At 40.8% G+C, this 16152-nt stretch overlaps 2 protein-coding genes across 2 annotated transcripts in view; one reads left to right on the top strand and one right to left on the bottom strand.

The window, feature by feature from the left end:
* Positions 1-253: 253 nt before the first annotated feature.
* LOC308288122 (thimet oligopeptidase-like) lies at positions 254-3111 on the bottom strand (the record flags this gene model as incomplete). Its single annotated transcript, XM_080729467.1, has 2 exons — positions 254-258; positions 1134-3111. 2 exons carry the CDS (start codon positions 3109-3111, stop codon positions 254-256), a joined length of 1983 nt encoding a protein of 660 aa, XP_080585593.1.
* Positions 3112-12926: 9815 nt separating this feature from the next.
* tbxa2r (thromboxane A2 receptor) overlaps positions 12927-16152 on the top strand; it is a gene marked incomplete at its 3' end in the record, with an annotated part of 16183 nt that continues 12957 nt past the window's right edge. Inside the window, exon 1 of the mRNA XM_080729457.1 lies at positions 12927-12991. The remainder of the gene's footprint in view (positions 12992-16152) is intronic.

The following is a 16152-nucleotide window of genomic DNA, read 5'->3' as shown; positions in this document are numbered from 1 at the left end:
CCCTATAGGACAAGACTTCGGCTGCAGATACACAAATCACAAATCCTTAGAACTACTGCCTATCCGATACCATAATATTTTAGGATCAGGATTCATCAAGTCGTTCACAAGACTTTGAACGAGATCCATGTCATTTAAATAATTTCCCTGGTGCACAAACATCGAACCTCTAACTCAAATGAATTGAGTTATCTTACTACTCCTTAAAAGGTTCTAAGCAATTGGGGAAGGGCATCAAAGAAACAACACACTCTCAACCTGCACAGACACAAACTTAGGAGACATTGTTATTAAATATAGTTGTAATCTAAAACTAAAACCCATGATATTCCCAAATACAAGAGGTTAATGTTTTTCTTTGACTTAAAGAATGTCAATGCTGGCATTAATTGACAGTAACAATTTAGGCATTTAGCAGATATTCTTATCCATAGCGACTTACAAGCAGGAGGAATAACAGTAAGCATGAACTTAGTCAAAAAAACAATCTAAATAAATAAACACATTGTGTGAAAAGAGAACTGTGTAGCTAGCGCCTCAAAGAAAGTAGGATACCAAGTAAAGAATGAACATACTATCTAAATCACATTCTTAATATTTCACAAGTTCTGTGCTGTGATGCAACTCCCCCTGTAAAAGGGGGAAATCCAATAATGAATAAAAGGTCAATATGTCTCAAATCTCTGCAAGCAAGCAACAGGTCCCTCTCTCCGTCTCCAAAACCAAAAACCAAAATGCCTTCTGCAATAACCATTTCTAGTGGTCAAAACCCACAATATGAAAAGAAAGAATTCTCCAAGCATATTTCACAGTCAAAAATACAATATTATACAAATAATAACAAATTAATAAATAAACAAAATGGTAATATACAAATAATAATACAGTTAATAAATATAAACTAAACAGTATTCGGAATTGGCCGATATGCAAGGTTAGGAAATCGTATCAGGAATGAAAATTTTTATCTTCAGAACATCTCTAGTACTAATGCTGTATACGTTTCTGTTGGATGTTTTTAATCGTTTTGATCTTCTTTAGTTTGGGTAACTGTTGCACATTACTGTTGTTATCGTTCCTTGTCCTCGTCCTTTTTGTTTTTGTATTTCGTTTTCTGGTGTATTTGTCGTGACCAAAGAAGTTCTTCAGCATCTGATAGGCGTCCTCAGAACCACCAGGCTTCAGAATGCAGTTTCTGTAGGCCAAACCCACCTCAGGGTTCATGATTCCTTTGTGTTTGAAACGGGTGTAGAACATGTCCATAGAGAACTTCTGGCTCCACAGGTAGCCATAGTACTGGGCATCGTAGCCACTTGCCAGATGGCCAAAGGAAGCTGGCATGTTGGTCCCTTGGGAAGCAGGGATTCCCAGGATCTCCTGGCATAGCCTGGCATATTCCTCAGCTGGATCCAAACCAGTCTGGGTGTGAAGAGCGTGGTCCATTTTAGCCAGGACTACTAGCCTCAGTTTCATCAGGCTTATGTTGGCATTGCGAGAATTGACGAGTTTGTCCAACAGGTTGTCGGGAATTGTCGCTCCTGTCTTGTAGTGTTTGGACATTCTCTGTAGTGATTCCTTCTCCCAACCCCAGTTCTCCAGCATCTGGGACGGAGCCTCCACAAAGTCCCTCTCCACGTTGTATCCACTGAACATAGCGTAGTCAGTCTGAGCACAGATGTTGTGCATGACATGACCAAACTCATGCAAGTACGTTGTCACCTCATTGTGCTGCAGGAGGGATGGCGCATTGGCCGTGGGTTCACTGAAGTTGGCTACCATGGCAGAAACAGAGATCTGTCTGCTCCCATCAGACAGCAGACAGCCGGGCTGCAGGGGAAAGCAAGCTGCATGGCCGTACTTTCCCTCTCTGGGGAACAGGTCGAGGTAGAACTGTCCAACTGTCTGTCCAGAGGAGCGGTCAGTGACGCAGTACAGTGTAACATCAGGATGCCACACAGGGGCGCTATCCACCAGTCTGAATGACAGACCAAGCAGGTGCTGGTAGATGTCCAGCAGACCCTGGGTCACAACCTCCACGGGGAAATACTCCTTCAACTGGTTGTGATCCATTGCATACTTAGTCTCCTCCACCTGGTTCATAAAGTATTGAGTGTCCCACGCATACAGCTCTCCATTGAATGGCAGACCTCTCTTTTGACACTCCTTTTCCTTCAGTTTTAGGAGGATTGCTCTATCCTTGTCTCCAAATGGCTTCATTTTACGAACCAACTCCTCCAGGAAGATGGAGACGTTCTTGCCAGACTTTGCCATGTTCATCTCCAGAACAAAGTCAGCGTGATTGTTGAAACCCAGCTGAGTGCTCAACTCAGCACGTAGCTCCACCAACTCCTTCAAGATGTCAGAATTCTCCTCTTTACAGCGTGAGTTAAAAGCTTCTTCCAGTTTCTTGCGTGTATCAGTAACAAAGCATTTCTTCATGGTAGGGTAATAGTGAGGGTACTTCAGAGTGATCTTCAGCTTGTCTCCTTCTGCCTCCAGGGAACTCAGGAAGTCTTCAGGAAGACCTCCCAGTTCATCTCTGCTGAAGCTCAAACTGGTGGTGTCTTCATTCAGGTGTTTGTTGAAGTCGACACATAGATTACTTAACTTAGTCTTAATGAGCTTTATCTTGTCTTGTTTCTCTTGGGAGAGATGCAGTCCATTCCTTCTGCCCAGTTTAACCAGTCTCTCCATGTATCTCTTAGCCTCTGTAGTCAGACTGTTTGCATCCACCTTCTTCTCCAGAGCTACAATCCTCTGGTAGACATCCTCTCTCATGCTCTTCTCCACTTCAAATTCAGATTGCTTCTTATTTGCATCTGTGCTGGCAGACCTCACGTCCTTAATAGGAGACACATACTGGGGGAAGAACAACATGCTCCTCTGGACAGAGTACTCCGCCTCCACATCAGCCAGAGCCTTCAAGGTGTTGTCGAAGGTCACACTGTCCAGGTCCAGGGAACCAATAGCATCGTACACCTTCTTGATCTTGCCGATGAGCTCGACAGACATCTGCTGGATCTGTTCAGGGTTCATATCCCAGCGCAGAAGGTTCTCAGTGCAAACTCGAGTAGGGCTACCGAAAACCACCTCTCCTGTGTCCTGTGTCATTTTATTGAAAATAAATGACAACGTTGTTTGGGCTCTGTGGAGTTTGATGTCACACTATGGAGGTTAGGGGTTTACCCTACACCCCAGGACAGGACTGCATGAGGCCGTAATGCTAGAATGAAATCTAGGGACTCCATTTAGACAGTTGCTGTATCTATGATATAAAGGACAGCTGTGATGCCATGACGTATACGTGACATCGTTGTAATGTAGGGGGTAGGCATCGGTGTCCCTGATTAGCCAACCCAACCCGCTGTGTTTACGGATTGGCCCTGCTTTGCATCACATTTGTGCCACTGCACATATAAGCGCTAACATGTACAGTGCAACTCTACGGCTCCACCTGTCTCCCTTTCATGATTTATCTCCATATTTGGTTGATATGTCACAAGTACAAGTTCCATGGGTATTGCATTAACGGGTGGGGCATGCATTACGACTTGCATTGTTCCAGAGTATGCTGGTGCTTGCCATTGATTGTAACATCTAACATTATTACTTGCGCCAGCAGAGGGTGCAAGTACTGCGTTTGGTGTTACTGTATGTGGCGGTACATGTATATCAATATGCACCAATAATTATATTGGTGTCAAAATGTACTAACCCTAACCCTAAGTACCAAAAGTAGAAAGTACTCATTATTCAGAATATGCGCAGATCGGCTATTTTCAAATGGCTGAAATGTAAAAGGCTGAAGTGGTTAATGTATTTTTTAGTTTGTAACTAAAGTTAATAATTGTAGTGGAGTAAAAGTGTAATATTTGACACTGAGAGGGGGAGTAGAAGTACACAAAATGTGAAATACTCCAGTAAAGTAAGAAATACTGTACAGTACCTGAATAAATGTACTTAGTTACTTTATCACCACTGGTATTGTGTACTGTGGGTTGCACCGCACTGGGTACTCTTACAACAGGTACAGTGAGTACTTTGACAAGAGATAGAATGGGTATTATTACATAACCTATGCATTCTCAAAAATGCATTGTTCCCAAATCCCAACTTGACATACGTCTCTGATTAGCTTGGCGAGCAAAAGGCACCGGAAAATAATAATAATTAAAATAATACTAAGACGCTCTAAGGGCGAGAAGCGGGTGAGGTCGTTCACATGGGCGCGCGCACGCATCCACCTGGGTGACGGCAGACTGCTGGCATGGGATCAACTTTGACTACAAAAATCTGAGATCTCCATACAGTATATGGGCATAAAAGGGACAAGGACATGTATTGATGACATCAGGGATCTGATGTCATCAAGACATCAAATCACGCCTCAGTGTGACATGAGGCATCATGTTGACATGTGATGCCTAATTAACTTTTAATGAGGCCCCACACCTCTGTGTGACATGGGCACATGTGACAGACAAACAAGATCTGCAGGTTTTCATACTAAACATGCAACCTACGTCGTAATAATAACCTCTTCAATATGACATCAGTCATTTCCATTTTTGAGCACAGCAGTGAAGTTGAGTTCTTAATCTTTTTTTCCTGTAGGAAGGACAAATGATACATTGGCCGCATGTTTGAGAGAGAGAGAGAGAGGCACTGGGAGAGGGAGGGAGAAAGAGAGAGAGAGTGAGGAAGGAATAGAGAGGGAGAGGTAGAGAGAGAGAGTTGGCTTAAATAAGGTAGCAGCATGTGTCAGCCAATGACACTCCAGCTCTGTGATGGAAACCCAATGGACCACCCACTACTAGACAGAGTGTGAAGAACATAACAAACAAAAGACAGTAGACCAAACATTTCACCCAACACAGATGCCTGCTCATCCGATAAGTGAAGCGGTAGAAACGGTTGGTGAGCGCACTGGAACAGTTGGTACCAGTTCCATTTGACTGTAACCACATGGACCCTAGCATCCCTATCCTGGTGGCGATCTACACAAACACAACGCGTTGCGAGCTTGTAGATCTGCTACGTTCGGCAATGAGATTTAGAGTATATGTAGGGTTTAACTGGCTTAAAACTTTCCTTCGATGACACTCTGAACTCCCTAATTGGTCAATGCATATTCACACGATTCATGTGCACTGACTAGATCCACTGTATAATTTTGTTGACGAAGCTTTTAGTACTAAAACTAGACTAAAACTAAAAGATTTCCGATGACTAGTAGAATACGATTAAAACGTAGGCTAATGGTGTTTTGTTTAAAATAGGTTTTATGACTAAAACTAAATAAATCAGCTGTCAAAATTAACACTGTGTGTACACAAAAACAGAAGTGAAAGTTCTGTGTGGAAGCTTATACTGAAATCAGTCTAATCAGCATTAACTACTTTTACCAACTACTTACCAACTGGTAAAGATATTTATTTACTCTAGCATATAGCTGACATCTGCCTTTGCAAGTGGAACCATCTGTGGCTATTCAAGGCCATGGAACAAATGGCATGAATGGAAAAATACAGCTAGTCAGATAAATAGAATAAAATGTTCTGTCCATCTGATCCTGATCCAGTGTTTCTGTTTGCATAAGCGCAAGCGGTATGTCTATGATATTGTCGCTGTCAGGTGAAATGTCCAAAACTTCTTCAGAAATGGGAAAAAATTACCTGTGTTCCCATACTGGAACACATCAGGTACTCCCATACTTTTTTTTCACATGTTCTTGTTAATACTTTGCTTTGGTTAAATATTATAAAACAGACTTAACTACTTTCAACCCATCAATATTTTTATTTTTTAAAAGAAAAAAAAGAAAAGAAGGTAAAATAGCAGATCTACAAGCTCACAACACATTGTGATGCAACAAGTTGTGAGCTTGTAAATCGTCACATTTATGAAAAAAAGGTGAAATATGGAGATTCAGCCCCGCAGCAAAGATAAACAGTACGCGATATAAACACAAGGGGCGCCCACTGACCTACCGGTCCAGGCCTACCGGTCCTACCGGTCCAGGCTCTGATGCCTTCCTTTAGTTCTGGGGTGACCCAATAGCCAAGTAGGTTGAATACTAGCCTGGCTAGCCATACTATATTCACACTGCAGTTAACTGCGTGTGTATATATTTCTTCCTTACCACATGAGTACAAAATACCCCAATCAAGTCTTGGATACAGCATCCTCTAGATTGTATTTCCCCATAAGGAGATTGAAACAGATGAAGCGTCACACAGATAATTTAATTAGTTCTCACATCTCGTCATGTCTGACGTCTGTCTATGTATTCGTCTTAGACTACGTCAGTGTGTCTTTACAGGTGCCCCTAAAATCAATCAGATGACTACAGTTGATGCAATCAGAACCACTAAAGTCCTCACCAATACCAAGAAAGTGGAGCATATGGCTCCAGTTCTTAGATCTTTTGTCAAATAATTCATTTCAAAATACTACTGTTGGTTTATAAAGCATTGAATGGTGTATGGTCAAAATATACAGTATTTCTGATGTACCATCCAGACCTCTGAGGTGGTCTGGGACCGGTCTGCTTCATGTGTCCCTATAATCCAAACAAAACTTATGTGGAGACACAGTTTTCAGTTTGTATGCACCATAAATCTGGAACAAATTCCCAGAAAACTGTCTGCAGGTCTGATAAAACTCTTAGTTCTTTTAGATCAAATACATTTTATTGAGATTGTTTTAATCATTCTTCTGCACTGTAGTTTTACTCTATTTTGAACTTCTTTGTATGTTTTATATTCAATTAAACTTTTATGTTTTTATTTTGCTCTGTGAAAGTGTGTGGCTGCGCCTTGATGTCTTAATGCTTAATGTTTTGTGTAAAACACTTTGAATTGCATTGCTGTTGAAATGTGTTATACAAATAAACTTGCCTTTCCTTTTTTCCCTATAAAATATGAATGTAATGTGCAGTTCTGTCATTTTCACTGATCCTTAGATGTACCATCAAATCTGCAATAGAATTAATTTAGTTTGTAAGGGAACAAGGGGTCATCAGCTTAGAGATAAGTGAGAAACCAAACTTAGTATGTGGTCACGCTGTCTGCCTGTAATTGACAGTTCTCTGCCTGAGTGCTATTTCTGCAGAAAATCATATGTTGTATATTAGCTAAATTACTGATAGTTTGGAACTAAATGTTCATGAAAATCAAATATAAACTGCAGGATTTCTATTCCTGTAAAGTTACCATGCTAGCGGAATGTCAGGAATTATTATTATTATTTCCATTATATCTTGTTTAAAAATAAATCTGCCTAACAACGCTGTCACTGGTAGGCACGTTTCTGAACTTCTGAACTGTTGTTGTTTCCACCAGGTGGAAGGTCTGTTGTCGCCCCTGGCCATTCGTCCGTCCGTCCGTCCGTCCGTGTGTCTGTCTGTGAGCAGCTAATCTCTGGCACCGTTGGGCCGATCAGCGTGAAGCATTTACAGATTTTTTAAATCAAATCTTGCTCAAGGACTCTTGATAGTTGCTAACTTCTGTATTGCCCTGGTTAAGGAATTGGATGATACTTCCAAGACAGGATAATCTACAGACCTATCTATTATGAATGATGAATCAAATTGAATTGAAATATGTTCTGTGATAAAAGAGCACCCTAACCTTCAATTCTACCACATTTTTGAGATGTCAAATGGCACCTGTATTCTTTTTGCTGATTTGCCAGCGGCTTGTGTTATCCTTAACATTATTTTCTGTCTTTATTCAACAATATAAAACCTTTGTCTACATGCCATGACATTTAAAACCAGGTGCGTGGCATAATAAATCCTCCCATCTGTTTTACATTCCAACTGGGATTCTGCTGGGATGATCTAACAGTAAATCATTAGGATTCAAATTGAATTTTCTATCTGGCTGTTCCGCTCTCTCAAACCCACGGTGCTTCTAAAAGCCTAAATGACAAGCCTAGAGCATTTTTGGTCTTTGGTTGGGAAAATTTGGTTACATACACACACGATACCAGTCAGACAGAGCTCCGTCCTTCTTATTGAGTGCTTTGTAAGATTCCCATCACCCATTACCTTGTGGATATTGAGCGTTCCTGTAATTTGGTGGTGTGGTGTTGAAAATGACCGCTGTGTCTGTTGCCATGAGTCATGAATGGGCACTGAGTCACTGATTGCTGTATAATTGACTTCCCTCTCTGCCCCCCAAAATGGAAGAAGCTCCTTACAGTAATTTGCCCATTACTGTGTGTGTGTGTGTGTGTGTGTGTGTGTGTGTGTGTGTGTGTGTGTGTGTGTGTGTGTGTGTGTGTGTGTGTGTGTGTGTGTGTGTGTGTGTGTGTGCGTGCGTGCGTGCGTGCGTGCGTGCGTGCGTGCTTATATGTGTGTGCGTATCTGTAAAAACAGAACTGTGTTTGGTATCCTATCCGTGAATGTGGACAATACAAATGCTATTTTGTTATTTTCTCCAATCCCTTGAAGGTAGAAATTCAATTTTGGGGGGAGTAAATAAGTTTGGATGACTGACAGAGATGATAAGTAGAGGAGATGAAAGTGAAAAATTACAGAATGACACAGAATAAAATACACTTGTTGACATTTCAAGTGACTTTATTTTCCAGATGAACACCTATCTACCAAAGAACAACAGTTTGCAATTTTATTAACGGTTAAGACCTTACGTTCCTTTCCTTTTCTGCTCTCCCCAGGGCTGTTATGTATTATAGGTTTATTGAGCCTATAATGTGAGACATTTGGAGCCAAGGACCTTATGCAGAAAAGAAAAGAAAATCTTAAATGCTCATGCTTTTTATTGATTCTGTTTTCTGTCTTGTTTCTCTTTCATAACATCTTCCTTGTGAGTTCACTCACCAACTGGAACTCTCCCAAGTGAGCTGTTTTGCATCCACGCTCGGCTCTTCCCGTCCCCAGGAGCCCCTTCCCCTTGTCTTCCGGGTAGAGATGAAGAATAGTGGTGGGCGGACCGATACTCTTTTCACAGTTAGAGCAAAATATCCCAGAAAATATGTTACAGAATATGGCAGGGGCTTTTTCGCCGTTCAATAGAAAGATAGTCATAATCTCTGTAATTTAACAAATTTTAAACAAAGATACCAGCACATGCGGGGCTTCACAAGCGACTTGAAAATGTGCAGTTCAATCTATCAATTAAAGAAAATGTTTAAAGATAATATTATGGTAGATAAATATAAAACTTCATTATAATCCATAAAATATTATTACATATGTGAAACGTCCACATATTTGTCTTATTATTATGTGTTTTGTATTGATGATTTGCCATTGTTTCAGTTTTTTGTATATTATAAGGTAATCTGAGTTCCCAGATGTATTTTTTTTTAAATGATAGGTGTAGGCATTATAAACTATGGTTTCAGCCTACATCTTTTCAGTCCATGTGTTGTTTTTGTACTGTTTGTTGTTGTGACTCAGTCTAAAACATTCATTCACACTCATGACTAAGCAGCAATTAAATGACAGTGCCACAACATTTACAGGCAAACAAAAACAAAAACAGGCACAATATCTGTACCTTGAGAGCACATGGAAACAGTGATCAACTGCTGTCGCAAATCCAAGACATCTGGCTTTTTTACTAGGCTATATTTGATGTGTTCATTCTCTCCGACTGGAAAGTTACACTCTAATGTTCTAAGCATAAATTACAATTGGCTACAAAAGTTATTTTTTTTTAGAAAAAGGCTGATGCACACCTTAGCGGTTGGTGACAGGTGCGTAGAAAAAAAACCAGCAAAACCTGCATATATTCAGAAGGGGATCACTGATGATATCAAAGAAAAGGAAAAAAGGAAATCATGGTGGCGGGCCCAATGTCCACTCCGTCTCTGCACCCTTAAATAATTTACCGGTATACAGTGGTACAAAGTATTTCCCTTTTTGAATACTTTATACTTTTTTAAGCATCTCATGAAAATATTGTAGGCTACTTTTATTCCACAATGATCATTTCAAATTAAGCCCTATATTATACTTTGACTAATCGAAAATAGCAGATTTACAAGATCACATAATTGCTAACATCATGATGTGATGCATTGTGAGCTTGTAGATCTGCAATTTTTGAAAGATTTACACATTTTCACAAAACTTGTGAAATCTCACTCAACTGTAAACAAACCAACATAAAGTTTAAGTGTATAGAGGGTATATGCACATTTCTAAAGTGACAATTCAAGGACTTTAATACCTCTAAAATTACAAATTAAACATTGTCCAAATTGTCAAATATTAGAGGCAGAAATTGTGAAAATAGCCGTCTACATGCTCACAACGCCTCATTGTGAGCATGTAGATCTGCTATTTTCACAATAGAACCGTGTTATACAAAATGTAATGCCTCAACTCTTAGTGCTCGTCAGGGTGGGGGGTCCCCAGTTAAAATATGATTCTTTTGGGGGTCGCGGCCTGAAAAGGTTGAGAACCACTGCTCTATGCAAACATTGTTCACCTGAGCTGGAATCCAAGGACAGATATGAGTCTGCATTGCCACAACATTTACGGGCACCAACCAAAAGCACATCGTTGCATGATTACATGTGTTTAGTTTATTAGGATTCAACAATCAAGGCTCTTTGTTTGGAACATAGGCCTGGCTATCATCTATGTGTCTGCATGCTCTGTGTTCAAGAGTCTGATTCAATCAATCAATTCTCCTCATCCATTGTAGTCCCACTCATCGTGCTGTGAGGGCCTGCTGCATGCATGCACCTACAATAAAATGGTGTAAAGCAGGGGTCTTCAACGTTTTCAGGCCAAGGACCCCTTAGTCGAAAGAGAGATAAAGCAGGGACCCCCACAACCCATAGATACGCACAATCATCAGTGTGTTTTGGATTCATGTCAATTTGTTTTCAGATATTTAACCACTTGAACCTCGTCAATACTTAACAAACTTCACCTTTCACTTAGTCTGCTCTTTTTCCCCTCTACACAGCTTTTTGACGAAAATATCCGATCTACAAGCTCACAACGCCTCGCAGCGCTTGTAGATCTGCAATTTTTTGCTAAAGTTCTCAGAATATGGACAATAGAAAAAAAATTCTATCAGACAAAGATTTGGAGGACCCCCTGTAGTAACTCTGAGGACCCCCTAGGGGTCCCAGACCCCCTGTTGAAGACCCCTGGTGTAAAGTAACTAAGTACATTTACTTAAGTACTGCACTTAAGTACAATTTTGAGGTATTTATACTTTACTGGAGTATTTCCAATTTTCTAAACTTTTACTTCTATTCCACTACTTATTGGATCCAACTATTGCACTTTTACTCCACTACAATTATTTGTAACTTTAGTTATTAGTTACTTTGTAATATTACATTATAATATTATAAAACATACATTAACCAATTAGCCTTACAAAAAAACGATCTACAAGCTCACAACACGTCGCACTTGTAGATCTGCTATTTTCAAACATTTTGTACTGTTGGTATGCCTATACTTTAAGTACATTTTGATGCCAATACTTTCGTACTTTCAAGTACATTTTGAATTCTTGACTTACTTGTAACAGAGTATTTCTATATTGCAATATCGACACTTTTACTTGTAAAAATGTGAGTAGGCCTACTTTTTCCACCACTGGTAACTAGACAACATAGGCCTACATGAACAGAACAGAGAACAGAGACTCCAGTCCAGACTAGATTACCCCAAAACAGAGAGGGGACAAGGGTCACATCACATGACGTGTGTAGACCTGCAGTTTGTTTGAGTATAAACATGAGAGCCGGATTCATGAGCGCTCAGTAGCCTATGCGTTAGACCATTGGTTCTTAAAGTGGGGTCCGGGGATCCCCAGGGGTCTTTGAGGGAGTTCCAGGGGGTCCCCAGCTAAATGATTGTCAGGAACCATGTGGACCCAATTTTACAATAACAGATGTCTCAGAGATAGAAATGCCATAAATGGGGGTCCATTGCCTAAAATGCACGTAGGCTACTGGGGGTCCTTGACATTAAAATGTTTGGCAATCAGACGTAAAAATCTTCTCTGATGGGGGGTCCCAAGCATATGTTTTAAACTGGCGGTCCGCAGTCTAAAAAGTGTCAATTTGGTGGTCCTTGACATGAAAAGGTGCATGTGAGAAGCACTGCTTTCGAGTGGTTCTCAACCTTATCAGGCCACGACCCCGAAAATACTGTAATCATATAATGGGGACCCCCCACCCTGACGAGCACTAAGAGTTGAGGCATTACATTTTGTAGGCTATAACATCATGGTTTGATTGATTGAAGACTTTATTAGAAGTTTGCATAGGAAAAGGTAATTGTGAAAATAGCAGATTTCTGCCTCAGATAATTTCCGCCTGTAGGCCTAATATTTGACAATTTGGCCAATGTTTAATTTGTCATTTTAGAGGTATTAAAATGTCCCTAAATTGTCACTTTCGAAATCTGCATAGGCATATTAGCCTACCCTCTATACACTTAAACTTCATGTTGGTTTGTTTACTGTTGAGTGAGAAAACAATATTGCACATTAAGTTAATCATCTGGGGACCCTCACAAAATAATTTGGGAACCCCCTGGGGGGTTTAGAACCCACAGGTTGAGAACAACTGCTTGCCTTCAGACAACAGATTCGTTCGTTTTTTCTTTTCTTTTTTTCTTTTTTGTGCCGCTGAACACTAAAAAGGGGAGGGGGAAGCGAATTCAGTGACTTTTTTTGCAGTGATAAGCCAGCGAAGTAGCTGTAGCCATAGTTGTAGGCTACACCGCTGCTCACAGTCAGCAGTGTCAACTTGGATGCAGATCATCATCACATCACATCTGTCCAACTTTTACGTGAGTGAGTCCACTGATGCGACGATGATGCGTCACTGCACTGACCGAGCGAGGACACTTCTGGAAATGGACTGGAACTAATTAAGGCGCGTAAAGATATCCCACGCCGCTTTGCACAAAGACTGTTAACAGTTAACAGTTAACTTCATCATTGTTTTGTGGACGAAGACTTGAGCGGTGCGACGGAAGGTGAGCAATGTAGGCTACTGGATACATTTACATTGTAGGCCTATATAGATATTTGCATGTGCATCTTGTGTAGGCCTATCATCATTCCTCGTGTGTGTGTGTGTGTGTGTGTGTGCCTGCGTGCATGCGTGCGTGCGTGTGTGTGTGTGTGTGTGTGTGTGTGTGCGCGCGCGCGCGCGCGGCGTGCACGTGTGCACGTGTGTGTGTTTATCACTTTATTAGACCTATATTTCTTCTGACTTCAGATGAAGGCAATGGACACCTGTTATTGATTAACACCATGTGCAGCTATAATATGCCTTTTATGTGCATGTGAGGTGAGAGTGAGATGTAAATACACATTCTGCAGCAGACACAAAATCACACACAACTCTCAAACTGTCACAAATTTAGCCTAAGAGGACAGACTACCAGCAGAGTTTTTTTCCCCATAGGGACCCAAATTGATTATAGCCTTTGGCCTTGGACACCCAGGCCATCTGAAATCATTTTGTGCCTGGAGTGGGCTCCCAATGCACAACAGTGCATGGTAGTTCATGACCTTGTAGATCTGCTATGTTTGAATAGCCGAAATATTAAATAGTGATACTTTGTCCTCTGGTTCCCAATAGGCTAATTTAGCTGGGTACCCACTGGAATTCCTTCAAATACCCCTGGGGTCCTTGGACCCCACTTTAACTACCACTGGAATACATACAGTAGGCTACAGAAAAGCATGACATCACTTAATGATTAGGATAACAGTTGTAATTTAGGCTATATAGGCTGGAATTGGCATTATACTTGTGATATTATCAGGCTGCAAACAAAGTAAAGTAATCTTCACATCATCCAGTAGTTAAGAACTAACTCAAGTGGACACTGCACAAGCACTTTAGTATGAAGTTCTGTTTGAACTGTGATAATGGATAACAGGCAGATGACCTGGCTCTGTCTGGGTTCCCTGGAATGTTAACAATGAAATCATGTTGGCTATAAACATGTCAAGACAGCCGATTCAAATTAATTCCTAACACGAATGTGTATATTTAAGTGTGTCAAGTGCAGGTTGTCCTGTGTAGCACATGGATAGTAGTGGCCTCAAAGGTGCCGTAAGTTTTTGTTAAAATACGTGTTAAATATTCCCATAGTAACCATTGCTATATCTACTATAATAAACATGGGGTTTCTCAGTGGAGTGCTACCTAATATAATATCCAGTATACATAAAAAGAAAAAAGAATCCCAAAAAGGTAGCACATCCAATATTTCAAATGGACAAAGTACTCACATCTCCACTTTTTTATTGGCACACACCAATAAATGAACGCTATGTTTCGGCTAAGAGCCTTCATTGGAGCATTCGCATCACATAGATTCACTCACTTTATACACTTAACCTACAGCTCAAATCAAATTAAATCAAACTTTATTTATAAAGTGCATTTACAACAATCCAGATTGACCAAAGTGCTGTACAACAAAAAACAAAAACATCAACGATAATGTATATGAGTGCAACGACACAAAGTTACACATCACATACAACAAACAGATTCAGACATACATTTGAGTGTGATTAAAAGCGAAAGAATAAAAGTGTGTTTTAAGAAGGGATTTAAAAGTCTCAATAGAGTTTGCACTTCTAATAAAGAAGGGCAGGCTGTTCCAAAGCCTAGGGGCGGCAAAGGTGTGGTCGCCCCTACTTCTCAGCCTGTTGGGCCTATTGGGAACCTCTAAGAGCAAATGGTTAGCTGACCTCAGTGCTCTTTGTGGGATGTAGAGTTCCACAAGTTCGGACAGGTATAAAGGGGCCAGACCGTGCAAGGATCCATCCATCCATCCATCTTCAACCGCTTATCCGGGATCGGGTCGCGGGGGTAACAGTTCCAACTGAGACCTCCAGATTTCCTTATCCTGACTCCTGAGCAACTTCCTCCATTCCCTCAGGGCCAGTTTGGAGATATAATCCCTCCATCTGGTCTTTGGTCTGCCACGGGGTCTCCTCCCAGTGGGACGTGCATCGAGGATCTTCCTAGGAAGGCGCTCGAGGGGCATCCGTACTAGATGCCCGAACCACCTAAGCTGACTCCTTTCCAAGTGTAGGAGCAGCGGTTCTACTCCAAGTCTCTCTCGGGTGACTGAACTTCTCACCCTATCTCTAAGGGAGATACCAGCCACCCGTCTGAGGAAACCCATTTCGGCCGCTTGCACCCGCGACCTTATACTTTCGGTCATGACCATAGGTGAGAGTAGGAATGAAGATTGCTCGGTAGACAGAGAGCTTTGCCTTCCGGCTCAACTCTTTTTTTCTTCACCACAGTGCGATTTAGCGACTGCAAAACCGCTCCTGCTGCTCCGATTCTCCGTCTTCCCCTTTCTCTCATTCGTGCAAGGATTTGTAAGTGAATAAAATAAGCTTAAAATCTAAAATTGACAGGGAGCCAGTGAAATGCGGCTAAAACTGGAGTTTTTTTGTGCTTCAAAACCTACAGCTCAATTCAATCACCAAGGTCCAATCGCTTGTATGCGTATTGAGTAGCTTGTTCATTTTTATTGAAAATGAGCTCCTTATCGATCCTGCTTATTGAGCCGGGCTTTTATCGAGCCCACTATTGAGCGTTTTCGCATATTTTGTGGAAAGACGTGAGGCGACAAATTATGTCGTCTCTCAATCTTTCTTTATTGGCCAGTTGTTGTGACTGTGAGTTCGTGGCTGCACCATGAAGATGACAGTGACAAAAGTAACAAATATTATCATTAAATATCATTAAAACAATCATTAATTTGTGTGAAATAAGTGTTAAATGGCTATTATGAATGGTACTGTAATACCTTCTTGATCGCCTCTTGTCTTGATTGTTTAAACATGACGTCATGGGCTGCTACGCTCGATAAGCTTGATAAGCCCAAAGCTTATTGATACCGGGTACTCAATAAATGTGTTATCGAGTTTGTAGTGGACCCTTGTTTCGAACTCCATGTCAGGTCAGGTCAGGATACTAGTTTCATCCAATCAGGAGAGAGAGAGAGCTCATACAGAATACATGGTAAACACATGAATGAAATTAAAAGTGATGAAACAAATACATACAGTAGGCTGACAAAATTGGAACTGGAACACAAGCTGATAAATTATATTATTAAATAAAAACCTTGATGCATATGAAAAGAAAAATTAC

Source organism: Nannobrachium achirus (assembly GCF_963921795.1).
Source record: "Nannobrachium achirus genome assembly, chromosome: 1".
NCBI classification, from domain to species: Eukaryota; Metazoa; Chordata; class Actinopteri; order Myctophiformes; family Myctophidae; genus Nannobrachium; species Nannobrachium achirus.
Note: the sequence above shows the minus strand (reverse complement) of the source record. Positions and strands in the feature narration are given on the sequence as shown.